Source organism: Salmo salar, chromosome ssa22 (assembly GCF_905237065.1).
Source record: "Salmo salar chromosome ssa22, Ssal_v3.1, whole genome shotgun sequence".
NCBI classification, from domain to species: Eukaryota; Metazoa; Chordata; class Actinopteri; order Salmoniformes; family Salmonidae; genus Salmo; species Salmo salar.
The window spans coordinates 27,659,873-27,686,669 of record NC_059463.1 but is presented as its reverse complement, the minus strand read 5'-3'; the positions used below and the strand labels follow the sequence as shown (position 1 = coordinate 27,686,669).

The 26,797-nt window shown below is 43.0% G+C and overlaps 3 protein-coding genes across 8 annotated transcripts; 2 read left to right on the top strand and 1 right to left on the bottom strand.

Annotated features, from left to right (window-relative positions):
- Positions 1-284: 284 nt before the first annotated feature.
- Positions 285-3,331, bottom strand: LOC106583065 (39S ribosomal protein L20, mitochondrial-like). Of its 2 annotated transcripts, XR_001323436.2 has the most exons (4): positions 3,226-3,331; positions 2,302-2,395; positions 2,050-2,100; positions 285-753 (listed from the first exon to the last, which is right to left on the bottom strand). XR_001323436.2 is itself a non-coding variant. In XM_014166847.2 (3 exons), the coding sequence occupies exons 1-3, from the start codon at positions 2,506-2,508 to the stop codon at positions 598-600; spliced, it is 414 nt and encodes a 137-aa protein (XP_014022322.1). In that variant the 5' UTR covers positions 2,509-3,213; the 3' UTR covers positions 285-597. The 2 variants fall into 2 exon arrangements, 1 of the variants encoding a protein (XP_014022322.1); XM_014166847.2 differs by lacking the exon at positions 3,226-3,331 and having other exon boundaries at positions 2,302-3,213.
- A 382-nt stretch (positions 3,332-3,713) lies between these two features.
- On the top strand, positions 3,714-16,940 carry LOC106583101 (succinate dehydrogenase [ubiquinone] iron-sulfur subunit, mitochondrial). 2 transcript variants are annotated; one of them, XM_014166917.2, is made up of 8 exons: positions 3,714-3,843; positions 13,502-13,635; positions 14,812-14,897; positions 15,292-15,428; positions 15,539-15,655; positions 15,789-15,890; positions 16,033-16,155; positions 16,275-16,939. In XM_014166917.2, exons 1-8 carry the CDS (start codon positions 3,772-3,774, stop codon positions 16,353-16,355), a joined length of 852 nt encoding a protein of 283 aa, XP_014022392.1. In that variant the 5' UTR covers positions 3,714-3,771; the 3' UTR covers positions 16,356-16,939. The 2 variants fall into 2 exon arrangements, with proteins under 2 accessions (XP_014022392.1, XP_014022393.1); XM_014166918.2 differs by lacking the exon at positions 3,714-3,843 and adding an exon at positions 4,419-4,545 and having other exon boundaries at positions 16,275-16,940.
- A 2,249-nt stretch (positions 16,941-19,189) lies between these two features.
- On the top strand, positions 19,190-25,913 carry LOC106583102 (microfibril associated protein 2). Of its 4 annotated transcripts, none has more exons than XM_014166920.2 (9): positions 19,190-19,320; positions 21,534-21,595; positions 21,784-21,834; positions 23,958-23,984; positions 24,128-24,211; positions 24,372-24,407; positions 24,556-24,643; positions 24,740-24,813; positions 24,980-25,913. In XM_014166920.2, exons 2-9 carry the CDS (start codon positions 21,565-21,567, stop codon positions 25,081-25,083), a joined length of 495 nt encoding a protein of 164 aa, XP_014022395.1. In that variant the 5' UTR covers positions 19,190-19,320; positions 21,534-21,564; the 3' UTR covers positions 25,084-25,913. The 4 variants fall into 4 exon arrangements, with proteins under 4 accessions (XP_014022395.1, XP_014022396.1, XP_014022394.1 ...); XM_014166921.2 differs by having other exon boundaries at positions 19,202-19,320; positions 21,517-21,595; XM_014166919.2 differs by lacking the exon at positions 19,190-19,320 and adding an exon at positions 21,152-21,408.
- Positions 25,914-26,797: the final 884 nt, after the last annotated feature.

Here is a 26,797-nt window from a genome sequence, read left to right as displayed (position 1 = left end):
TCAGGGAAACCTGAATCTTTTCAAAACGTTCTCCTTGAACAAATTCATTGACAGGAACTAAATACTTATTAACAGTCTATGTAACAGTACCACAATTACTTGGGACAGTAATTTAAAATGATCTTGCTTAGGTGAAGTCCTTTAGTAGTCCGTCTTGAAAACCCTAAATTGAGTCATAGTGCATCATTTTTTTGTAATATTTGTAATATTAGCAACAACATCAGAACACTGAATAAGTAGCTAAATGTTTTATTTACTAGACAATGATTTTCCACATTTTTTACAGGAAAACAGGCAAACACACAATCACACATATGTACATAGACACAAGGCATTACAAATGAAGGCCAAGTATTCCTCCCAGTCAGTCAAACCTCTCCTATGAATACTATCATATTGAGTGAGGTGTGGAGTGATTACGTCAGCATCTCTCCAGCAGCCATGATTCAGAAAGGGAGTAGAATGGTGTCAGGGCAGCACTGTGTTGGTCGTATTGCTAGTAAGGAAACTGGGTTATTGGATGTGTGGGCCCTTGCTGAGATCAGCAAAGAGGTGGTATGGAGTCAATTGCAATTGTCTATGGAGGAGGTGGATAGATCACTGTAGTGTGATGATGCGTGAAATGACACCAGGAGGCTCTTTGCCATCGCCTAACGCTGCACCGAATCCCTCCTGTTGCCTCGCCCTGACCAGCATTGCAAGAGACAGGAATGACTTAGGCTCTGTGATGGCATGGTCGCTCAGAACACTACTCTGTAAGGGGAGAGAAGAGGAGGGATGGACACAAATCTTAGGTGATCCTAGGAAAGGGTGAGAGAGGATCTGAGAAACAACAGTAAGGACTAAGGAATGGGATGAGAGGGTTTTTACAGTTCAGTATATACAATCATGTGACAACATTCACGTTGTACCATTCATCCATATTTGTTAATAATATTTTCAATTTTCAGTGAATCCCCTCCAGCTAAGGTTTTTCTGTTCTACGATAAGTGTCTGCTGTGCTCTGATTACATGTGGTTGTGAGTTGGAGCAACATTGTAAATCAAACCTTGGGAACAAACATGCCTTACAGAGCTGTACTGAATTATCACAAGCTGGAACCGAGAGATAGTGTGGTAACAAGGTTAAGACATACTGTAGGCCAGGGTTCTCCAACTGGTGGCCCGTGGGAGATTTTATTTGGCCCCCCAACTTTTATTTAATTTTTTAGTTGGACATGAAAGACTGTAAAAACACCAGCAAATCAGCTCCAAGTGATTTACATTTTTGAAATCTGTTCCAAAGTATTCCCATGCATGCACAACTATACATGAGATGCACTAACTGGCCAAAAGTAGGTGGACATCCCTTGAAATTAGTGGATTCTGCTATTTCAGCCACACCCATTGCTGATAGGTGTATTAAATCGAGCATACAGCCATGCAATCTCCGTACACAAACATTGACAGTAGAATGGCCCGCACTAAAGAGCTCAGTAACTTTCAATGTCGCACTGTCATAGGATGTCACCTTTCCAACAAATTTCTGCCCTGTTAGAGCTGCCCCGGTCAACTGTAAGTGCTGTTATTGTGAAGTGGAAACATCTAGGAGCAAGTAGTAGCATGTAGTAGGCCACACAAGCTCACAGACTGCGAGCCAGGCCTAATCGCCCAACGTCTGTGCCCGACCTCACTAATACTCGTGGCTGAATGGAAGCAAGTCCCAGCAGCAATCTTCCAACATCTAGTGGAAAGCCTTCCCAGAAGAGTGGAGGCTGTTATGGCAGCAAAGGGGGGACCAACTCCATATGAATGCCCATGATTTTGAAATGAGATCTTTAATGACCAGATGTCCACATACTAGTGTATATGTGATCATATACAAATGTAAACTAGGTTTGAAATGATGTTTTAGTCACATTTTATATCTGTTTGGGCTTCCTGTGGTTAATTTGCAGTCTGCAAATTATTTGTAATTATATCCCGGCCCCCTGACCATCCGCTCCAGAAAAATAATTGTCCCGTGGCTGAATCTAGTTGATGATCCCTACTGTTGGCCTACTGTACTGACCTTCACCAGGTTGTGCATAAGGGTGGGGTACTTCATGCTGTGCTCCCGTGACTGGTGAAAAGCATTGTTTTAGGTTCTCACTCACAATAGCACACATCTACATGTAGCTGATTTATCATAAGCACATGATAATGACAGAGGAGTGATCTTGATGACATGTAAGGGTGCACATATAGATTCAGGGTATAGCATAGCTACACCTTCAAATTAGATGTATCAATGACATGGCTATAATTCTGAGCATGCTCTTACCATACGCATGTTACGTCGTTTGATCTTGAGAGCCTTGGTGGCATATACAAAGGCCCTTCGTACTGCCAGCCTGTAGCATCTGTTCTTTCTACCTCTGAAATGTTGATGGACACACAGATAGGAGAAGAGAAATACAGATGATAGGAAAGGGCAAAAAGGATGACAACACACTACAAGGGTATCAGGGCTGTTTGGGGTCAAGTTCATTTGAACTGACCATACAGGAAGTTAATTGAAATTCATTAAACCATATTGCACAATTTTAATTAATCCCCTGATTTTACAGGATTAAAATAGAATTAAACCCAAATGGAAAGGTACATTAGTTTTTAGTTTATTAACGTTAATTGGCTGCTGATGATCTCCGCAGTTGCGGAAGGCCGCCATAGGCATATTGAGCCGAAGCCCATGTAAAACATATCTCTACCTTAAATTTACAGATTTTGACAGGGATGTTTGTATTATTTTACTTATATTGACGCACCGGTGCGTCATCAGTAGACTCGTTTTTTTTTAACCACCTTGCCAGCTAACTCAGCAAGAGGTGAGTAGGCCTATGTGTATCTATAACAGCCCTAAAATTGGAACAGTCCTCTCTTTGGAATGAGAGTTGCTAGCCCTGAACTGAGTGCCAGGCAGTTTTTTTGTTAAATTAGCCAAATGCTTCGTCTGTAACTAGTTAGGTAACCATTTTAGCAAGCTTCATAACTAACTATAACGTCAATTGATGAGTTACCTGTAGTGTGAAACTGTCACTACGGTGAGTAAATGTTGCATACAAAGTAAATTCTGTAATGTCAATTAAATAGAATAAGCTAAATGGCTACAGAGCTAATTTACCCGTGCATTACTGATAATTTCTTGAACCTAATATCTATCAGGCCCACGATTGCGGTTACAACAAGATAAAGTCAAAAACACCACCTTTAACGATTTTTGCTACAATCCTGTCGTTTTTCCCTTTGCCAACCTCACTGGATTATATGATTTTAATAATATAGGACAGGAGACGAATGCTGTAATGTTGCTCTCAAATATTATCTGACAACTTCACCTGACTACGCACGCGTGTAGTGGTCCCACATTTGTTTGAGCAAAACATCAAGTTAAACTCTGTTAGTTTACTAACAACTGTTTGGCATAAACTGAACATGTGGAATATCATGTGTATAGTATGTGCATGTACATTTATTTAAACAGACACAATCATTTGTGAAATCTGTATATTGGAAGAGGGTTTACAATGCAGACAGCCTCTTTGTACCCAGCGTTGCGCAAATGATCTAATCTGCGAATCAATCATACAGTGACAATATTCAATAAAATATAATTTTTGCAAATCTGCATAGTTTGGTAAAACCAAAGACGTTTAACACTGATCACAGATCAGTTTTTATTAAAGGAAATACCGCGGTGCATTCGGGGATAGCAGATACCAGAGAGAGGTCAGAGAAACACAGATTGCGCAAGATGTCGGTCGTTTGTCTATCGTCTTTGGGTCGTTGTAGCACCGTGGCATTCCGTTCTTCCAGTGGAATGGTGGTAAGGCTGTGTTAAGACTGTGTCCATTTGAACAATTGCCTAATAAATTAATGCGGTTTGTTGATCGTTTCGAACGGCGTGCGCTTGTCAGCTAGCATGTCCATAGACACCAATTGCTTTAGCAAAGATTTGTATAACTAACCCAAGATCGACCAGAGCCTGTCGTTTCCAATGGGAGTAAATTAATCATAGTGGGCAGAACAATCAAGGGGATGTGCCGAGCCAAGCACGAACTAGTGAAATCCTATTGGCGCGTTCAAATATTTTATTTGTATATTTCATTTAGTGAATGAAGTGCCCGTGTGTAATAACTAATTTCGCCCTTGCACTCCTAAACAACGCAATTTTGTGAAACTTTGGCAAAGGTTAAAGTTTACAAAATGCAGACCACTGTTTGTTACAGAAGATAGTTTTGGAAGCAGAAAAGTGTGTGGAGATCAGAATGTTGGCCAAAATCCAACTCACTCCATTTGATCCCACTGCGTTTCCTCTCATCACCATATTGGTAGTGAGTTGGAACGCCAACCGGATGCTTTACATTTATACATCCGGTAAAATATCTGGCACATCTGTGTCTCTTTTTGACGATAATATCTTCTGATCTTGGATGTTTTGTTAAGAGCCCCGACGCTTACTCTAAACATGAACACCCATCGCTTTCCGTATGGTTTTGGAATTATAAGGAATGTATCTTTCATATCGGTGAGAAATAATAAAAAGGTTCAATTACTGCACACCTTTTTATAGGGTTAGGTTCCCACATTTCCATGTTACAGCGCTTGTTTACGGAAAACAGACGGAAGTCGGACTACCTGTGCTAATTAGCTATTTGTGTCTCCAAACACTTGTGTGTAAATGGAAGGTACGCCACAATCGTGTTGTCACTGAAAAATACTATGGTTGCAATTGTTAGTGTACAGTACATTTTCAAATTGTAATCTTATTTGTGATATTAAAGTAGAGGGATTTATGTTTCTAGAACCGTAATATTACAGCAAATGAGAATCGATTCACATTTAAATTGAGTTTTTGGCTTCTTCTGTGGATTTTATAACGCGGTTGGCAACCAACTTTAAGGTGCATTACCGCCTCCAACTGGACTGGAGTGTGAATCAGAGACGGAACTGAGGGAAGGTCTGAATCCTACCCGTTATTCTTTAAGTCAAAGGAAATGAAATGCATAACTAAATACTACATCCCCTGAAGATGAACCCCAGCAGTTAACTTAATATTGGCTCTTCAACCCCATTACTCCTTAAATCGAATAACAATCTCTTTCCCTCCCATATTGCTGCCACTGAAATATGTGTTCCACTGTCTCCATCTCTTCCTGACAATGATCACACTTCCCAGTCAGATGTTTTCCTACCAATTTCAATGTACTTTTGAGCCTTGTGTGTCCCATTCTCAGCCTTGTGATTACCCTTTCCTCCCTTCTCACCTCGACCTGAGGACCTCCCTGCATCTTATGCTGGTGTCTTCCCTTTCCCTCCCCGTTCCACAAATCGTTCCATTTGTCTTTAGCCACTTTTTTTATCAACTCCTTGGTTTCTGCTTTACTGATTGACAATTCCATCTCAACATTAGGATGTTTAAGAGCCTGCTTGGTGTTAACATCCACCTCATTATTCCCCTCTACTCCCACATGAGCTGGTACCCAGAGGAACATCACAAATAACCCCATCTTTCTCACCCTAGTCAAGCATGACAAAACCTCATATGATACAGTCTGCTCTGAGACACAAATTAATTTAAGCTCATCAGTGCTGCACTGGATTCAGAGAAGATGAATATCCTGTCTGTCCTCAAATCCTCCACCCACTCTGCAGCCAAAAGTATGGCCAGCAACTCCATTGTGTAAACATATAAATTATCCATTGCTCTTTTTGTCACTGCCACCGTAAACTCAGGAACACTAAAAGCTACACCTGTCCTCCCTAGGTACTAATGTTAGTTGTCAGTGCTGTCACTTGAGTATTTAACTAGCTACCTTTCATCACTGTATCTGGGCACATTACTTAGTAGTTAGATTACATTACCTAGCTAGTAAACAAGAGTAAAAAATACATATTGTCACACACACTGGACAGTTTCATTGTAATGTGTTAGAATGTTGTTTGATCTTGATTAATCTGTTGCTTGTCAATACTTCATATAGAGGTTTTGTTCACAAGTTTAAAATTAAGTAAATATGGGCAGAATAAGTTGGATAAGTAGTGTAAGGTTATGTGTTTTTGAAACACTTGATGTAATGTAGCTATGTGACCTTTAGGGGGGACTGGTATGGGAATGCCACAAAATACACTATGCCACCTTTCCAACTAATGTCTGCCCTGTTAGAGCTGCCCCGGTTAACTGTAAGTGCTGTTATTTTGAAGTGGAAACGTCTAGCCTCCACTCTTCTGGGATGGCTTTCCACTAGATGTTGGAACATTCCTGCGAGGACTTGCTTCGGCAACAAGAGCGTTAGTGAGGTCGGGTACTGATGTTGGGCGATTAGGCCTGGCTCGCAGTTTGTGTTCTAATTCATCCCAAAGGTGTTCGATGGGGTTGAGGTCAGGGCCCTGTGCAGGCCAGTCAAGTTCTTCCACACCGATCTTGACAAACCATTACTGTATGGAACTAAGGGGCCTAGCATGAAACATGAAAAACAGCCCCAGGCCATTATTCCTCCTCCACCAAACGTTAGTTGGCACTATGCATTCAGGCAGGTAGTGTTCTCCTGGCATCCGCCAAACCCAGATTAATCCGTCAGACTGCCAGATGTTGAAGCGTGATTCATCACTCCAGAGAACGTGTTTCCACTGCTCCAGAGTCCAATGGCGGTGAGCTTTACACCACTCCAGCCGACGCTTAGCATTGCACATGTTGATCTTAGGCTTGTGTGCGGCTGCTTGGCCATGGAAACTAAATTCATGAAGCTCCAGATGAACAGTTCTTGTGCTGACGTTGCTTCCGGAGGTAGTTTGGAACTTGGTAGTGAGTGTTGCAACCGAGGACAGGCGATTTTTTTTTTAAATTTTTTTATTTAAATATTTTTTTTTTTTTTTTTTTTATGCGCTTCAGCACTCGGTGGTCCGTTCTGTGAGCTTGTGTGGCCTACCACATCGCGGCTGAGCCGTTGTTGCTCCTAGATGTTTCCACTACACAATAACCACACTTACAGTTGACCAGGGCAGCTCTAGCAGGGCAGACATTTTACGAACGGACTTGTTGGAAAGGTGCCATCCTATGACGGTGCCATGTTGAAAGTCACTGAGCTCTTCGGTACAGGCTATTCTACTGCCAATGTTTGTCTATGGAGATTGCATGGTTGTGTGCTCAATTTTTATACACCTCTCAGCAACCGGTGTGGCTGAAATTGCCAAATAGACAAGTTTGAAGGTTTTCCACATACATTTGGTCATGTAATGTAGGTCTGAATGGGGTTACAGAAGTTGCTCCACCAGGTATATTTCCTAGGATCAGCTTATCCTTCCCCTATCTAGCTGGAAATTCTGAACTCCACGATATGTGCATCACATCTCAATGGAGTTGGATGGTGATGAGGTTTGGCGGAGTAGTGTGCCTCTGACAACAGTCGTGGCCAAAAGTTTTGAGAATGACACAAATCTTAATTTTCACAAGTCTTCTGCCTTGGTTTGTATGATGGCAATTTGCATATACTCCAGAATGTTATGAAGCGTGATCAGATGAATTGCAATTAATTGTAAAGTCCCTCTTTGCCATGCAAATGAACTGAATCACACACAAAATTTCCACTGTATTTCAGCCCTGCCACTAAAAGACCAGCTCACATCATGTCAGTGATTCTCTCGTTAACACAGGTGTGAGTGTTGACGAGGACAGGGCTGGAGATCACTGTCATGCTGATTGAGTTCAAATAACAGACTGGAAGCTTCAAAAGGAGGGTGGTGGTGGAATCATTGTTCTTCCTCTGTCAAGCATGGCTACCTGCAAGGAAACGTGTGCTGTCATCATTGCTTTGCACAAAAAGGGCTTCACAGGCAAGGATATTGCTGCCAGTAAGATTGCACCTAAATCAACCATTTATCGGATCATCAAGAACTTCAAGGAGAGTGGTTCAATTGTTGTGAAGAAGGCTTCAGGGCGCCCAAGAAAGTCCAGCAAGCGCCAGGACCACCTCCTAAAGTTGATTCAGCTGTGGGATCGGGGCACCACCAGTACAGAGCTTGCTCAGGAATGGCAGCAGGCAGGTGTGAGTGCATCTGCACGCACAGTGAGGTGAAGACTTTTGGAAGATGGCCTAGTGTCAAGAAGGGCAGCAAAGAAGCCACTTCTCTCCAGGAAAAACATCAGGGACAGACTGATATTCTGCAAAAAGTACAGGGATTGGACTGCTGAGGACTGGGGTAAAGTCATTTTCTCTGATGAATCCCCTTTCCGATTGTTTGGGGCATCCGGAAAAAAGCTTGTCCGGAGAAGACAAGGTGAGCGCTACCATCAGTCCTGTATCATGCCAACAGTAAAGCATCCTGAGACCATTCATGTGTGGGGTTGCTTCTCAGCCAAGGGAGTGGGCTCACTCACAATTTTACCTTAGAACACAGCCATAAATAAAGAATGCTACCAACACATCCTCTGAGTGCAACTTCTCCCAACCATCCAGGAACAGTTTGGTGACGAACAATGCCTTTTCCAGCATGATGGAGCACCTTGCCATAAGGCAAAAGCTAAGTGGCTCGGGGAACAAAATATTGATATTTTGGGTCCATGGCCAGGAAACTCCCCAGACCTTAATCCAATTGAGAACTTGTGGTCAATCCTCAAGAGGCGGGTGGACAAACAAAACCCCACAAATTCTGACAAACACGTTGAATATGCAAGAATGGGCTGCCATCAGTCAGGATGTGGCCCAGAAGTTAATTGACAGCATGCCAGGGCAGATTGCAGAGGTCTTGAACAATTAGGGTCTACACTGCAAATATTGACTGTTTGCTTCATCACTTCATGTAATTGTCAATAAAAGCCTTTGACACTTATGAAATGCTTATTATACTTCAGCATTCCATAGTAACATCTGACAAAAATATCTAAAGACACTGAAGCAGCAAACTTTGGAAATTAATATTTGTGTCATTCTCAAAACTTTTTGCCACGACTGTATATCGAGTCAGTGGTAGTTGATACTTTAAAAAATGTCCATTCTATACTCCGAACCATATGGTGCTGCAATCTGTAGTTTTTTCTAAAGACGTAATTCTATGTGACCTCTGTCAAATTGCGCCACGTAATCCACTGTTTTCCAATGGTGTATGAAATTAGTGACTTCAAACATGCACTACCACTAGATACTTCTATAAATGTCAATTATTTAACACTTACTGTGTACCTGTGCTTGTCATGATTTGTTATAGAGTTGGAATATATATATATATATATTTTTTTTTTTTAATTCACTGTTTCCCCTGCCAAAACGGAAAAAAATTCCCGTGCTGTGACAGGGTTGCTCCTTCTCCGTTTATCAAACAACAGCTCACTTGGCAGAGGTCGCAGTTTGCTGCACGCACAAAACAAATATTAGACAGCAGGGATCTTGATCCATGACTCGGGAGGGGATTGATTGTTTCTGCTGTAACCAAGAAGCTTGATCTTGCAAGCTGGACACTTAGTGAGCAAGTTAGCAAACCAAATGCATAGCTGGAGCCCTGTGCTTGAGTGAAATTATTTGACCTTAGTGAAACCGGTGGCGAAACCTTGGTTGGGGGAAAAAAAAAAAAAGAAAGTGGGATGCATGCCAGCAAAGCCACTACAAAACACAATACATTAATTTCCCTATAACGGTGACAACTGGTGCCCACAAACTGTTAGGGCCTACATAAAGCTGTCCAACAACAGTCCCAACACCTTAGCCAGGTGTAGCAGTGGTATCAGCAGAGCCTTGTCTGGCAGCAAAACAGTTCATTCAGCCTCAATTACTGGCTGACTTGCTTAAACTTTTGTGGTTTCTAATGACAGTTGAGATGTACAAACTATGGCATAAGGGGACGACGAGTGGATAAGAGGCAATCTGTAATTTCGATTAAGACGTTAATGAGCGAGCTAGGACGGATGTAGTCAATATAACGATTTGTTTAGCACCTTTGAAATGAACAGCGACAGAATTCAGAACATAGGCCATTCTTAGTGTTCTTCCTGTACATCAAGTCAGAACCGTAGGATACATTTAAATGGGTCATATAAGCAGACAATGAAAGCTCTTGATTATTACATTTCTCTAGAACAGGTTATACTGTTGGCTACATGTGCACCACCAAGTCAGTACAGTAGGTGAAATTAAGAGGGGTTAATAGACCAAATTATTAGGGTGAGGCACATGGGCTACTAACATCTTACTACACAACATACACTTAGTATCATTTCTTATCTACAGTATAAATATTTCCATAGCATATTACATCATTTGTACAGCAGCATGCAATACATTTTAGGACTCACCTTTGTTGTGCTGTGCTCACTAAAACAGGAAGGGGGCGCGGCAAATTTTGTCATCAAAGTCTGGCATTCTCTGGATTTATGGTCCTTTCAAAACAACTGGGGACTCGGGGTGGGGGGGACGATAAGGTCAAATCATGATGACGTCATTGATCTTCAGGTCGTTGCTCTAGAAAGAGGATGGAATAACAATTCCGAGTTGGATGACAGTTCAAAACGTATTTTCCCAGTCAGAGCTCGTTTATGCCTGACTTCCCAGATGTCTTTAACTCACTGAAGTCTGGTTTTCACAGTTCCGAGTTAACAGTTGCTTTGAGCGCGGCACAAATCATGCTTCATTGACAGCATGGCCAATGTCATTTTAAACTTGGAAAAGAGACCCTTCATCCTAGATTTGGGACGACACAGCCACTCCACTTAATAGCAGGCTAGTGATTGCTTTGCAATGTTTGCAGTTAGCCACTGTCACTGATTCCTTCCAAACAACTCATTATTGAATTTGCGATTTCCAACTTGTGTAATGTTTGTGGCCGATGAGCACCGCTATGTTTTAGCTATAATTACATTGTTTGCAAACTGATATGTGACATGTATTAATGCCAAAATAACATGCAAAACAGGCAAGCCCCCCCTAAAAAGTTAAATGTGGGGGTCAAAAAAGCCCTGAATGATGGGTCACCACTGAGTGACACTTAGAAGATATTTAGCTGGCAAACAGTAGTGAACTTCAAGTGTAACTTGATCACCTCTTGTGCTGCTCGAGTGGATTGTCATGAAGTTTTTTTAATATACACTGCTCAAAAAAATAAAGGGAACACTTAAACAACACAATGTAACTCCAAGTCAATCACACTTCTGTGAAATCAAACTGTCCACTTAGGAAGCAACACTGATTGACAATACATTTCACACGCTGTTGTGCAAATGGAATAGACAACAGGTGGAAATTATAGGCAATTAGCAAGACACCCCCAATAAAGGAGTGGTTCTGCAGGTGGGGACCACAGACCACTTCTCAGTTCCTATGCTTCCTGGCTGATGTTTTGGTCACTTTTGAATGCTGGCGGTGCTTTCACTCTAGTGGTAGCATGAGACGGAGTCTACAACCCACACAAGTGGCTCAGGTAGTGCAGCTCATCCAGGATGGCACATCAATGCGAGCTCTGGCAAGAAGGTTTGCTGTGTCTGTCAGCGTAGTGTCCAGAGCATGGAGGCGCTACCAGGAGACAGGCCAGTACATCAGGAGACGTGGAGGAGGCCGTAGGAGGGCAACAACCCAGCAGCAGGACCGCTAAGGAGAAGTACTGCCAGAGCCCTGCAAAATGACCTCCAGCAGGCCACAAATGTGCATGTGTCTGCTCAAACGGTCAGAAACAGACTCCATGAGGGTGGTATGAGGGCCCGACATCCACAGGTGGGGGTTGTGCTTACAGCCCAACACCATGCAGGACGTTTGGCATTTGCCAGAGAACACCAAGATTGGCAAATTCGCCACTGGCGCCCTGTGCTCTTCACAGATGAAAGCAGGTTCACACTGAGCACGTGACAAACGTGACAGAGTCTGGAGACGCCGTGGAGAACGTTCTGCTGCCTGCAACATCCTCCAGAATGACCGGTTTGGTGGTGGGTCAGTCATGGTGTGGGGTGGCATTTCTTTGAGGGGCCGCACAGCCCTCCATGTGCTCGCCAGAGGTAGCCTGACTGCCATTAGGTACCGAGATGAGATCCTCAGACCCCTTGTGAGACCATATGCTCGTGCGGTTGGCCCTGGGTTCCTCCTAATGCAAGACAATGCTAGACCTCATGTGGCTGGAGTGTGTCAGCAGTTCCTGCAAGAGGAAGGCATTGATGCTATGGACTGGCCCGCTCGTTCGCCAGACCTGAATCCAATTGAGCACATTTGGGACATCATGTCTCGCTCCATCCACCAATGCCACGTTGCACCACAGACTGTCCAGGAGTTGGCGGATGCTTTAGTCCGGGTCTGGGAGGAGATCACTCAGGAGACCATCCGCCACCTCATCAGGAGCATGCCCAGGCGTTGTAGGTAGGTCATACAGGCACGTGGAGGCCACACACACACTACTGAGCCTCATTTTGACTTGTTTTAAGGACATTACATCAAAGTTGGATCAGCCTGTAGTGTGGTTTTCCACTTTAATTTTGAGTGTGACTCCAAATCCAGACCTCCATGGGTTGATAAATTGGATTTCCATTGATTATTTTTGTTGTCAACACATTCAACTATGTAAAGGAAAAAAGTATTTAATAAGATTATTTCTTTCATTCAGATCTAGGATGTGTTGTTTAAGTGTTCCCTTTATTTTTTTGAGCTATATATGTATGTATGTATGTATGTATGTATGTGTATATGATATGGGTATTGAATAATTTTATCTATCTATCTATCGATAGAAACCATGGGTATTTCAAAATACCCCAGTATACTATATATATATATATATATACCAGGGATCATCAACTAGATTTATCCATGGGCTGAAGATATTTTCTTTAGCGTATATTCAGGGGGCCGGAACATAATTACAAATAATTTGTAGACTGCAAAAAGCCCAAGCAGATATTTAACTAAACATAATAATTTCAAACCCTGTTTACATTTATATATGATCACAGAGTATACAAAACATTAAGAACACCTGCTCTTTCCATGACAGACAGACCAGGTGAAAGTTGTGACATCAATAAGGGATCATTTGTTAGAGCCACTTCAATCAGTGTAGATGAAGGGGAGAAGAGAGGTTAAAGAAGGATTTGTTGCGCATTAAAACCCCAGCAGCGTTGCAGTTCTTGACACAAACTGGTGCGCCTGGCACCTATTACCATACCCTGTTCAGTGGCACTTACCTTTTTTGTCTTGCCCATTCGTCCTCTGAATGGCACATATACACAAAACATGTCTCAAGGCTTAAAAATCCTTCTGGAACCTGTTTCCTCCCCTTCATCTACAGTGATTCTGAATGGATTTAACAAGTGACATCAATAACGGATCATAGCTTTCACCTGGTCAAGCAGGTGTTCTTAATGTTGTGTATACACTCAACACTGCCAATACACATTCTTCTACCAGGAGCATTGAGTCGTCATTCATGAAGAACTTGTTCTATCCCACAGCTTGTAATGTGGTTCGTGACAGACAGGCTAAGCAGTCCTCATTCTCTCTCCTCCTGTGTTACTTCAGGCGGTTCGGTACGCCCAGACAGCGGCGGCCACAGCACCCCAGCCCAGAGTCAAGAAGTTCCAGGTGTACCGCTGGGACCCAGACACGGTGGGGGACAAGCCCCGCATGCAGACCTTTGAGATTGATCTCAACACGTGAGTACAGCCCGCCTTATCAGTTTAACACTTCCATTAGGTTATTGGAACAGGCACTTTGTAATTTATCACAGTTTCAGATCTTTTTAGTACAGACCTCCCCTTGTGTTTGGTGGTGATGGAGTACTCCTTGTATATAGACTCGTTATTGTTATTTTACTGTGCCATTTCCTTTTATTACATTTGTTTTACTAAGCGTTGTTGGGAAAGGGCTTGTAAGTAAGCATTTCAAGGTAAAGTATACACCTGTTGTATTCGGTGCATGTGACAAATAAAATTGGATTTGTTCTAGAGGGAATCATCAGCACCCTTCATATGGAATTAAGGAGGATAACCCTGATACTCTGGACAGGTTCCCAGTCCTCTTCCTGTTCTTTCTCCATCTGTCCAATCCTGTTGGCTCAGTTCTGGCAATGAGGCATTGTGACAAAAATACCCTGAAGTACTATCATAGCATGGATTTGTATACTATACTGGACAAAAAATATAAATGCAACATTTAAAGTCGCTGTCCCATGTTTCATAAGCTGAAATAAAAGATCCAAGAAATTGTCCATGCGCACAAAAAGCTTATTTCTCAAAAATGTTTTTGCACTAATTTGTTTACATCCCTGATAGTGAGCATTTGCCAAGATAATCAGGTGTGGCATATCAAGAAGCTGATTAAACAGCATGATCATTACACAGGTGCACCTTGTGCTGGGGACAATAAAAGGCCACTCTAAAATGTGCAGTTTTGTCACACAACACAATACCACAGATATCTCAAGTTTTGAGTGAGTGTGCAATTGGCATGCTGACTGGAGGGATTTCCACCAGAGCTGTTGCCAGATAATTGAATGTTAATTTCTCTACCATAAGCCGCCTCTTACGTCATTTTAGAGAATATGGCAGTACGTCCAACCGGCCTCACAACCGCAGACCACGTGTAACCACGACCTCCACTTCCGGCTTCTTCACCTGTGGGATTGTCTGAGGGGATGCTTAGCTGTATTTCTGTCTGTAATAAAGGCCTTTTGTGGGGAAAAACCAATTCTGATTGGCTGGGCCTTGCTCCCAAGTGGGTGGGCCTATTTTTGTTCAGTATATAGGTGTCAATCCTGTTCTCATACATCTTCAGTGGACAGATGTGGTTCTTAACAATAAGTGGACTGTCTGCTTCCCTCCTTTCCACAGCTGTGGACCCATGGTATTGGACGCCCTCATCAAGATAAAGAATGAGATGGACGGCACTCTGACCTTCCGTCGCTCCTGCAGAGAGGGTCAGTGTGTGTGGAGGGAAAGTAGGGTTATTTTGGGGATACTGATGAATAGAGGAAATGGTTGAAATGATTCTAGTGGTGAATCACTAATGTTCTTTGGGGAGTGAGAGAAGAGCTGGGATTAGTGTTCTTAAATGTTGGTTTACTGTGTTTTTGTTACGTTAGGGATTTAGATGGCGTCAAGGTTGGAAAGTGTCCAGGATGGAATTATCTTAGAACAGGTTGTCCAGGGGTGATACCAGATTAGCTAGGTGTATTCTAGTGACTGACTATCCTCCAATGGATATACCCCAGTCAAGGAATAATAACATGGATCCGTTCCTTTTGCAACTTCATATAATGTGAGTAAGGCAGTGTTTGTATGTGTTGTTTGTATGTGTTTGCTATGGTGCAGGTATCTGTGGATCCTGTGCAATGAACATCAATGGAGGCAACACACTGGCCTGTCTGAACAAGATTGACACCAACACCAGAAAGGCTACCAAGATCTACCCTCTGCCACACATGTATGTGGTCAAAGATCTGGTCCCTGTGAGTATCATCATTTCATACAAGCTTGTCACAAACTGGCTGTATTATTTTAATTGTCAATCCCACATTAAAATTGGAGTGATTTTGTGATGGCGTTGTTTTGGTTGCAGGACATGAGTAATTTCTATGCTCAGTACAAGTCAATTGAGCCCTACCTGAAGAAGAAGGATGAGACAAATGAGGGAAAGGAACAGTACCATCAGACTGTGGAGGACAGACAAAAACTGGTACACCCAAATTACTTCTGGTTCATTGACAATGAGCAGAATTTAGATGGTTGAACAGTGTGCTGCAACTGTGTCCATTTTGTCAAAATGTCTTCTGTGCCCTCTTTCTTACTGTCCTGTCTCTCCCTGCCAGGACGGGCTGTATGAATGTATCCTGTGTGCGTGCTGCAGCACCAGCTGCCCCAGCTACTGGTGGAATGGAGACAAGTACCTGGGACCTGCTGTCCTAATGCAGGCCTGTGATTTTGTGTATGAGTTTAGACTAGTCTGACTAGTTTGATTCAGAGTTGTTGTATTTTGATCAACGGGACACTGATGAGTGAATGTGCGTATGCACCTTGGACTGTTTGTGAGCTCACATGTCTGTCCTTCTCCAGGCCTACCGTTGGATGATCGACTCGAGAGATGAGTTCACAGAGGAGCGTCTCTCCAAGCTGCAGGATCCTTTCTCTCTCTACCGCTGTCACACCATCATGAACTGCACTAAGACCTGCCCCAAGGTAACCTCGGTCTAATAAACATTACTCCTCCCTTCTAAGGGTAAACTTCACTGCTCACTAGCACTCACTTCTACTTTCTCATTGTTGTCAAACTCATCACCTCTCTCCTACTCTTACAGGGCCTGAACCCAGGGAAGGCGATTGCAGAGATTAAGAAGATGATGGCCACTTACAAGGAGAAGAAATCAGCTGTTGCTTGAACTCTGGGGTCATGACCCTTGGCGACCCCCCCCCCTTAAATTAATCTACAATTAAGATGCCCTACAAGTGAGATCTGCTGGGCCTGCACACTTTTGAACTTCACCAACTCCACACTCCAGCACGACATTGGACTCCAAGGCAACGGTTGGGAGGGAGGGAGAGATGTGAGACATGACCTGCATACTTCACTAGAATGATGGTGCTTTCCTTGGTTCATTCCCATTGTTTGGTCTGGTGTGGGTGGGTTTGAGTTGAGGGTGATGGATTCACAGACAAGAAATATGTCTATGATCTGCTCGTCCATCATAACTATATAGAGTTGAAGTAGGAAGTTAACGTACACCTTAGTCAAATACATTTAAACTCCGTTTTTCACAATTCCTGACATTTAATCCTAGTAAAGATTCCCTGTTTTAGGTCAGTTAGGATCACCACTTTATTTTAAGAATGTGAAATGTCAGAATAATAGTAGAGTGATTTATTTCAGCTTTTATTTCTTTCATCACATTCCCAGTGGGTCAGAAGTTTACACACTCGATTAGTATTTGCTAGCATTGCTTTAAATTGTTTAACTTGGGTCAAACATTTTGGGTATCCTTCATCAAGCTTCCCACAATAAGTTGGGTGAATTTTGGCCCATTCCTCCATGACAGAGCTGGTGTAACTGAGTCAGGTTTGTAGGCCTCCTTGCTCGCACACGTTTTTTCAGTTCTGCCCACAAATTTTCTATTGGATTGAGGTCAGGGCTTTGTGATGGCCACTCCAATACATTGACTTTGTTGTCCTTAAGGCATTTTACCACAACTTTGGAAGTATGCTTGGGGTCATTGTCCATTTGGAAGACCCATTTGCGACCAAGCTTTAACTTCTTGACTGATGTCTTGAGATTTTGCTTCAATATATCCACATAATTTTCCTACCTCATGATGCCATCTATTTTGTGAAGTGCACCAGTCCCTCCTGCAGCAAAGCACCCCCACAACATGATGCTGCCACCCCCGTGCTTCACGGTTGGGATGGTGTTCTCCAGCTTGCAAGCCTTCCCCTTTTTCCTCCAAACATAACAATGGTCATTATGGCCAAACAGTTCTGTTTTTGTTTCATCAGACGAGAGGACATTTGTCCAAAAAGTACAATCTTTGTCCCCATGTGCAGTTGCAAACCATAGTCTGTCTTTGTGGTTTTGGAGCAGTGGCTTTTTCCTTGCTGTGTGGCCTTTGAGGTTATGTCAATATATGACTTGTTTTACTGTGGATATAGATACTTTTGTACCTGTTTCCTCCAGCATCTTCACAAGGTCCTTTGCTGTTGTTCTTGGGATTGATTTACACTTTTTGAACCAAAGTACGTTCATCTCTAGGAGACAGAACGCATCTCCTTCCTGAGCGGTATGACAGCTGCGCGGTGTTTATACTTGCGTACTATTGTTTGTACAGATGAACGTGACTTCAGGCATTTGGAAATTGCTCCCAAGGATGAACCAGACTTGTGGAGGTCTACCATTTTTTTTACATTTTCGTCATTTATCAGGCACTCTTATCCAGATCGACTTACAGTAGTGAATGCATACATTTCATACATTTTATTTATTTTCCTTCGCCGTACTTGTCCCCCGTGGGAATCGAACCCACAACCCTCGCGTTGCAAACACCATGCTCTACCAACTGAGCCACACGGGACCACCAGGTCTTGGCTGATTTCTTTTGCTTTTCCCATGATGTAAAGCAAAGAGGCACTGAGTGTGAAGGTAGGCCTTGAAATACATCCACATGTACACCTCCAATTGACTCAAATTATGTCAATTAGCCTATCAGAAGCTTCTAAAGCCATGACATAATTTTCTGGAACTTTCCAAGCTGTTTAAAGGCACAGTCAACTTAGTGTATGTAAACTTCTGACCCACTGGAATTGTGATTTAAGTGAAATAATCTGTCTGTAAACAATTGTTGGAAAAATTACTTGTCATGCACAAAGATGTCCTAACCGACTTGCCAAAACTATAGTTTGTTAACAAGAAATTTGTGGTGGTTGAAAAACGAGTTTAATTGACTCCAACCTAAGTGTATGTAAACTTCCGACTTCAACTGTGTGTATATATAACGGGAGTCTTTGTTTTAATGTGTATTAAATATAATGCTTTAATGCCTGCCGTTGTATCCCTGGTTATTATGCCTGCTTGTGATCAAACGTGCTGTCTGTCCTATAGTATTTTTTTTAAAGTAATTTTTAACATCACATTCATTGTGGAGTGCTGAAGAATCATGTACAGCATTAAAATGTTGATGGGTTTTAGGATCAGCTCAACACAACAATAAAGCCCTGCTTTGCTTATTCAACGTTGTATGTTCTGGTTGTCAGTCCTGCAGTTTGTGTTTTAGCTTTTTAAAGGTGGACTCCGCAAAATGATGTGGCCAGGGGCAGCACCAGAGATATTGAGATGAGCGAGATGCAACACTTTGCTGTCACACAGTATCTGCACATTTGCACCAGTTCGGTTTACGCTGTATACAGCGTGTTAACCAGGGAACCAAAACAGTGGAGCACTCGTGCTTCATCACTTTTGTTGCAGAAATTGACCCACTAGGCTAGTGTACTGTGTCATATACGTGTGTGGAATTGCAATCCATGTCCTGTAGGTGTCAGCCTTTCACAGACTAATCCTGGAGTAGAGATATGTACACTCGTAGTGAAAAGGGAGAAGAAAATGGGCCACTAGAATCAATCATATCTACAGTCTACTGCTTTCAAACCAATTTATCCATCCTGAAGGGTTAGGGGGTTTTTGTGTAGTCAGTCAGTGCCATGGTCTCCTGACTGTGATTGGCGGGAGTGGGCGATGGGACAGACATAGGCGGGGAGGGGGGGCTTGAAGGCGGGGCGTTACAATGTGGCGCTCGGTCAGACAGTGCTGAAGACGGACGCATGAGACTTGCGGATCGCTGGAGAAAAGAGAAATAACGAGAGGTAAGAGCTACAAATTGATGCAAGTTAAAACGAATATGTCCAAATATTAAATAATTGCAAAAACATAGCATAAATGTATTTGTAATCATGTGTGCTTATTTTGATTAATTTTAATATTTGACTTCAAAGGACTTCAAAGGGAGTTGTACTACTTTGACTTCAAAGGGAGTAGTAGGTAGGCTATAGAGTTGTGGAGTTTTTAACCATTTGTCATGGTGGTGTGCGATATGAATCACTTATCAGTTATTTGAAATATGCATGTACAGTATGTATCCATCATCAGTACTGGAAGTTATAGCCTACCTCTACAACTTTTATCAAATCACGCAAACTCTCCAAGTTCAATAATAGTAGGGTCAATTCAAACAGTGGTGACCTGTCAACTCTATAAACTGGTATTTTCCTTGCAATTCACGACATGGTTGGGTCTAATGGAATGTAGTTATTTCACAAGTATTTTAATAATTTAATTTATTCAGAATGGTACTTTAGTTGAAGATTGTTCTAAACTAACTTGAGGTTGTTTATTGGTCTGTTTATACTGGATGGGGCTATCTGCACTCCAGAGGGTGGGGTTATTGCTGGGGGCCATGACAATACAATGGAGAGGGGCTGGCCAACATAAATAAAACAGAGGAAAAGGAGAAAATGAATGAGGGCTATTAAAGAGTATTAGAAGAAGAGGGAGAGGGGCGGGGATTAGAGCTAGGAGGAGAGCTGGAGGGAAATTATATGCACTTTTTTTTTTACATAGCGCTTGAAAACAAACAAACTGTGTTTAGTAGGAATGAGAGGAAGGATAAGGAGAGACAGGGCTCTCCCCTTTCATGGTGGCATTGTTCCCAAGTCCTTATGCTTTGGGGGAGGGGGTCAGGGAGGGCTGGGGAGGGGGGAGAAATGAAATGGGGTTGAGGAGGGGGGGTGTAATAGCTCCCAGATGTGTGCTGTGAAAACATATGGTTTCCAATAGCCACTGTGATGCACAAGAGGAATGTCTGAACACACACACACACACACACACACTTTGGTGACATATACCTTCATACATACATGTACACTCACACATTACATCCAATCATATGCACATGTAGGCCACACACCTCATAATATGAAATATTATATGTGATGACACTCACACATACACACACTGATGATCACATGATAAGTGCACAAAACCCACATAAGCTGGACTGTCTGATTGTGTGCAGTACAGTTAAGCAGAAGCAGAGGAGTATTTGCTCATTCTACAAGAAAAGTGCTCTCTGCTTGAGAGAGAGAGAGAGAGAGAGGTAAGGGGGAGTGGTTAAGGGAAATGACAGAGGGTGACAGAGGGAAAATGAGAGACGTGGAGAGAGGGATATAGAAGATGGGGGAGGGTGGAGTGGTTAAGGGAAATGACAGAGGGTGACAGAGGGAAAATGAGAGACGTGGAGAGAGGGATATAGAAGATGGGGGAGGGTGGAGTGGTTAAGGGAAATGACAGAGGGTGACAGAGGGAAAATGAGAGACGTGGAGAGAGGGATATAGAAGATGGGGGAGGGTGGAGTGGTTAAGGGGAAATGACAGAGGGTGACAGAGGGAAAATGAGAGACGTGGAGAGAGGGATATAGAAGATGGGGGAGGGTGGAGTGGTTAAGGGAAATGACAGAGGGTGACAGAGGGAAAATGAGAGACGTGGAGAGAGGGATATAGAAGATGGGGGAGGGTGGAGTGGTTAAGGGAAATGACAGAGGGTGACAGAGGGAAAATGAGAGACGTGGAGAGAGGGATATAGAAGATGGGGGAGGGTGGAGTGGAGGGGCTCAGTGGTTATTTTCCTGGAATTTAGCCACTGGTCTGTCTGCTTTAGAGCATTTCGCAGTGGAACAGAGAAAAGAAGAAAAACAGAGGGATTGTTAAGAAAGACAGACATGCCACATTCTTTCTGTCCAAGTTTTCCTTTTTCCCCCTGACTTTTTGGGGCCAGGGGAGGGCAGAATGAAGGAGAGAGTGGAGGAGGTGGAGGAGCGGTGAGTCCAGGGAAAGGGAAGAGGTGAGGCTAGAATGCAAGACAGGAGAGATGGAAGGGAAAAGACAAGAGGCCCATGGGTAAAGATTCTGAAAAGCTACATAGAAATACATATATGACACGTAAACACTATGTGACAGATCTCTCTATATCACTTGGAATCAGTAACTCATTTGACAATGTTTAAGGTCTTCTCCCTCCTCAGTGTCAGTCTACCTACAACACAGAAAGCGACCATGAGAGTCCTCCTACTGCTCTCCATGCCAGGTGAGTCTAGCACACTGAACACTACATAATATACACAACATACACAACTCTACTGTAGTGTACACACAACAATAGACCAACCTAATACTCATTCTATACAATACTGTTTTTCACATTGTGCTTAGCACCACCACAAAACACTTGTCCAGCACCTTTGCCTAAACATTTAGCTAACTTTGCCTCAACAGTCCTTCTGCTAGCCCAGCCCCCACTCTACCAAGAACCCTTTCCTTTCCTGGGTGAGTTCATCCATGTCATTATTACACTATCTGTCCATGTGTACAAACATACCGTGACTCAGTACTGTCTCACCACATTTGGTCATTTTTCACGTCTTTTGTCTACCTGCCCTGAGGGTATACCATGTCAAATGTTCAATTTGACCAGGTAGATGGAAACATTTCATGTCCTGTGTGTGGCATGGAGAGCAGTAGGAAGACTCTCATGGTTGCTCTCTATTTTAAATTACATTTTTAAATGTAACCTTTATTTAACTAGGCAAGTCAGTTAAGAACAAATTCTTATTTACAATGACGGCCTACACCGGCCCAACCCGGACGATGCTGGGCCATGGGTTCTGTGTGGAGGTAGACTGACAGTGAGGAGGAGAGAGAACCTTATACATTTCCAATTGGCTCATTCATCCCCCTCCTCTCCTCTGTAACTTTTACCCAGGTTGTTGCTGTAAATGAGAATGTGTTCTCAGTCAACTTACCTGGTAAAATGAGTATAAAATAAGTAAAATACAAATAAATACACTATATATACAAAAGTATTTGGAAACCCATTCAAATGAGTGTGTTCAGCGACAACAACAGGTGTATAGATTTGAGCATACAGCCATGCAATCTCCACAGATAAACAGTGGCAGTAGAATGGCCTTACTGAAGAGCTCAGTGACTTTCAACGTTGCACCGTCATTGGATGCCACCTTTCCAACAAGTCAGTTTGTAAAATTTCTGCCCTGCTTGAGCTGCCCTGGTGAGCTGTAGGTGCTGTTTTTGTGTAGTGGAAACTTCTAGGAGCAACAACAGCTCAGTCGCAAAGTGGTAGGCCACACAAGCTCACAGAACGGGGCCGACGACTGATGAAGTGTGTAGCTCGTGAAAATTGTCTGGCCTTGGTTGCAACACTCACTACCGAGTTCCAAACTGCCTCTGGAAGTAACGCCAGCACAATAACAGTTCATCAGGAGCTTCATGAAATGGGTTTTCATGTCCAAGCAGCCGCACACAAGCCTAAGATCACTATGTGCAATGCTAAGCGTCGGCTGGAGTGGTGTAAAGCTCGCCGCCATTGGACTCTGGAGCAGTGGAAACGCGTTCTCTGGAGTGATGAATCACGCTTCACCATCTGGCAGTCCGACGGACAAATCTGGGTTTGGTGGATGCCAGTAGAACGCTACCTGCCCCAATGCATAGTGCCAACTGTAAAGTTTGGTGGAGAAGGAATAATGGTTCAGGCTTGGCCCCTTAGTTCCATTGAAGGGAAATCTTAACGCTACAGCATACATTGACATTGTAAACGATTCTGTGCTTCCAACTTTGTGGCAACAGTTTGGGGAAGGCTCTTTTTCATGTTTCAGCATGTCAATGCCCCCGTGCACAAAGCGAGGTCCATACAGAAATGGTTTGTCGAGATCGCTGGCCTGCACAGAGCTCTGACCTCAACCCCATCGAACTCCTTTGGGGTGAATTGGAACGCCGACTGCGAGCCAGCATCACTGCCCGACCTCGCTAATGCTCTTGTAGATGAATGGAGGCAAGTCCCTGCAGCAATGTTCCAACATCTAGTGGAAAGCCTTCCCAGAAGAGTGGAGGCTGTTATAACATCAAAGGGGGACCAACTCTATATTAATGCCCATGATTTTGGAATGAGATGTTCGACAAGAAGGTCATGTAGTGTAAATAATGTCACTAGTCTTTTGTAAATACCACTTACTATTTCATCATTTGCTAACATCTTGAATATGAAGTAATGCATAAAGACAATCTCCAATAAATTTCCTCTCAATTTTTAAAGCAGGTGGTCGATGTTATACGCTCACAACACTTGCAGCGTTTTATGTGAAATCCCCACTGTGCTTGAGTAGATCTGTTAGTCATCTGTCATGAATGTCTGTCTGTCTGTCTGTCTGTCTGTCTGTCTGTCTGTCTGTCTGTCTGTCTGTCTGTCTGTCTGTCTGTCTGTCTGTCTGTCTGTCTGTCTGTCTGTCTGTCTGTCTGTCTGTCTGTCTGTCTGTCTGTCTGTCTGTGTGTCTGTCTGTCTGTCTGTCTGTCTGTCTAAGTTTTTCACAATACGTTACCAGTCAATGTAACAAAAGCATATCTCATACTGTACCGTTGTTCGTTTTGCTTCACAGAGGACTATGGCCCTGATTATCTTCCTGGTAAGATACTTGCGTGAGCTTGTTACCTATATTACTCTGGTAGTATCATCAGTTTTGATAAAAACGTAGTTTTGATAAACTGATGTAGAAAGCTTCTCTGCCTTTTGATGATGTACTGAAAACTCTCTTTCTCTCCCTGTCAGAGAATCCTGACACGGATGTCCAGCAGCAGGTCCTGTTACATGGTCCTCGACCATTCCCTGAGGCAGAACGTCCTGGGCCATCTGGTACGTACGCCCACCTCTCATTATCTACTGTTCAACAATGATCTACTCTTCAACATGTATTATCTACAGTTCAACATCTACACCCACTGTCATGTTCTTTTGTCACATTAACAGAAGTATTCCATTTCAATGGGAGTTGAGTTTCTATTTTGTTTTCCAGAGCCAGAGACAGAGCCTACAGAACCTGGCCCCCTAGGTAAGAAACATAAGGAAAGAGAGAGGGGAAGGGAGGGCCCGTGTGTAAAGTGGTTGATGAATAATTGGCTTTGTGTTGAAGTATTATTGCGATATCTATAGGGTTGTATGTATTTTCTTGCATGGCTCACTTGTTTTGTGTTGTGTAGATTGCCGAGAGGAGCAGTACCCCTGCACCAGACTCTACTCTGTTCACAAGCCATGCAAACAGTGTCTGAATAGCCTCTGTTTCTACAGGTATGCTACTGCACCTTAGTTTTTACCATGAGGGTATTGACAGTGGATTTATATAGTGTTCAATATCACACCGTAACCCCGTTCCTCTCTCCTCAGCTTGCGAAGGGTGTATGTGATCAACAAGGAGGTGTGTGTCAGGACCGTGTGTGCGCATGAAGAGCTGCTAAGAGGTGAGGTCAGCCTACACTTGTGCCTCATTTTCTTGTTTATGGTGCACAACCCACTGTCCCTAATAAAGAAACACACACACACCTACACGCAGACGGACACACTCAGACGTGGACACAGACAGTACAGGAGCAAACTTGTAACCCTTCTCTCTCTTTCTCCTTGTAGCTGACATGTGCCGTGACCAGTTCTCTCGTTGTGGTGTAGCTGCAGTGAGTGGCCAGTGTGGGTCACTTGGGAGCAGCTGTGGGAAGAGCTGTGGAGGTTGTTGAGAACATGGACACATCAGAGAACCCCAGCCCAAATACTGCCACGTCTCTAGGGTCCACATCCCACTCCCTACACCCTTCTCTTCCTCTGTCCCATCTCTTTTCCTGTTTAATCTTCGACTGTATTCCACATAATCTTTGGTTCCAAAAAAACTCCTATTTGTTTATTTTCTCTTCTTCTCTAGTGACTTTCCCAGTCATCCCTTTTTTCATCTCTCTTTCAGAATTATACATAATGCAAAGTGGGATCAGTAGAACGTGTGTATGTCTAAATATATTATTTCATACATTGATGACAGTATAACATAAAATAACTGGTGCTAAACAATCACTAACATACTGGTGCTAAGGAATTGAAATCAGCACTCAGAGATGCACATAAAACAATCTTGATCTTGTTTTTTTGCCTTACTGTATCCTATATTCTGCATCATTGTGTGGTGTTTGTTATTTACTGTACCTTTGTTGAAATCAGTCATAGTAATGAGGGAACAGCAAGAGTGGCAGCCACTGTGCACTGACCTCAACAACAGAGGCATTATCAGCACTCAATCATCATCCCACTGCCTCTGCACTGCCTGGGTGGCGAGCATCCACAATCAAACTTGAAGAGACGGATTCTGACCTGACGCCTGATCTCTCCTGAAAGTGTTTTTGTGTAACACGGTCGGCCACGTGACTAGACCTACGGTGGCTGGTGACCTTGCAGTGAGTGCATAATTTCACATATCAGTGGCAAGAAGTGGCGGCTCATAAATTGTTACTGTACTACTGCTTTGTAAAACCCTTTCACTATAATGGAGAAGAAAATAAATGTTTTTTTTTTACTACAACTTCAGCTTGGAGTGATTTTATTGTGATGAGTTTGTTTGTTGGCACTTTATACGGATCAATCTGCCCTGTTGAGTGGATTGTCATGGACTCAAACAAACAGGCATTGTAGTCAAAGATCCTTTATCAACATTAATTTCTTCCAGATACACAACTGTTCCCTCATTTTCAAATAATCCATAATCCTAATAGTTATCAATAATGCACTTCGATATGTGCTATTTCTAGTTTGTTACAAGAATCCTGAACATTTACATTTACGTCATTTAGCAGACGCTCTTATCCAGAGCGACTTACAAATTGGGACAAAAATAAAATGCAACATGTAAAGTGTTGGTCCCATGAGCTGAAACAAAAGATCCCAGAAATGTTTCATACACACAAAAAGCTTATTTCTCTCAAATTGGGCACAAATTTGTTTACATCCCTGTTACTGAGCATTTCTCCTTTGCCAAGATAATCCATCCACCTGACAGTTGTGGCATATCAAGGATCTGATTAAACAGCACGATCATTACACAGGTGCACCTTGTGCCGTGGACAATAAAAGGCCACTAAAATGTAGAGTTTTATCACACAACACAATGCCACAGATGTCTCAAGTTCTGAGGGAGTGTGCAATTGGCATGCTGACTGCAAAAACCAGAGCTGTTGCCAAATAATTCAATGTTAATTTCTCTACCATAATCTGCCTCCAACATTGTTTTAGTGAATTTGGCAGAACATCCAACTGGCCTCACAACTGCAGACCACGTGCAACCCAGGACCTCCACATCCAGCTTCTTCACCTGCGGGATCGTCTGAGGAGGGGGATGGGGGGTGCTGAGGAATATTTCTGTCTGTAATAAAGCTTTTTTGTGGGGAAAACTCATTCTGATTGGCTGGG

Bases quoted from the DNA above. Each gene is read 5' to 3' on its own strand.
- LOC106583065 (XM_014166847.2), bottom strand. From the start codon at position 2,508: ATGAACTTGACCCCAAACAGCCCTGATACCCTTGTAGTGTGTTGTCAT. The intron at 2,101-2,301 runs GTAAGAGCATGC...GCTTTTCACCAG, and splicing joins AACGACGTAACATGCGTATG to TCACGGGAGCACAGCATGAA. The intron at 754-2,049 runs GTCAGTACAGTA...CTCCCCTTACAG, and splicing joins TTATGCACAACCTGGTGAAG to AGTAGTGTTCTGAGCGACCA.
- LOC106583101 (XM_014166917.2), top strand. From the start codon at position 3,772: ATGTCGGTCGTTTGTCTATCGTCTTTGGGTCGTTGTAGCACCGTGGCA. The intron at 15,891-16,032 runs GCCTGTGATTTT...GTCCTTCTCCAG, and splicing joins GACCTGCTGTCCTAATGCAG to GCCTACCGTTGGATGATCGA. The intron at 16,156-16,274 runs GTAACCTCGGTC...CTACTCTTACAG, and splicing joins GCACTAAGACCTGCCCCAAG to GGCCTGAACCCAGGGAAGGC.
- LOC106583102 (XM_045705192.1), top strand. From the start codon at position 21,364: ATGCAAGACAGGAGAGATGGAAGGGAAAAGACAAGAGGCCCATGG. The intron at 24,212-24,371 runs GTACGTACGCCC...TTTGTTTTCCAG, and splicing joins AGAACGTCCTGGGCCATCTG to AGCCAGAGACAGAGCCTACA. The intron at 24,408-24,555 runs GTAAGAAACATA...TGTGTTGTGTAG, and splicing joins TACAGAACCTGGCCCCCTAG to ATTGCCGAGAGGAGCAGTAC.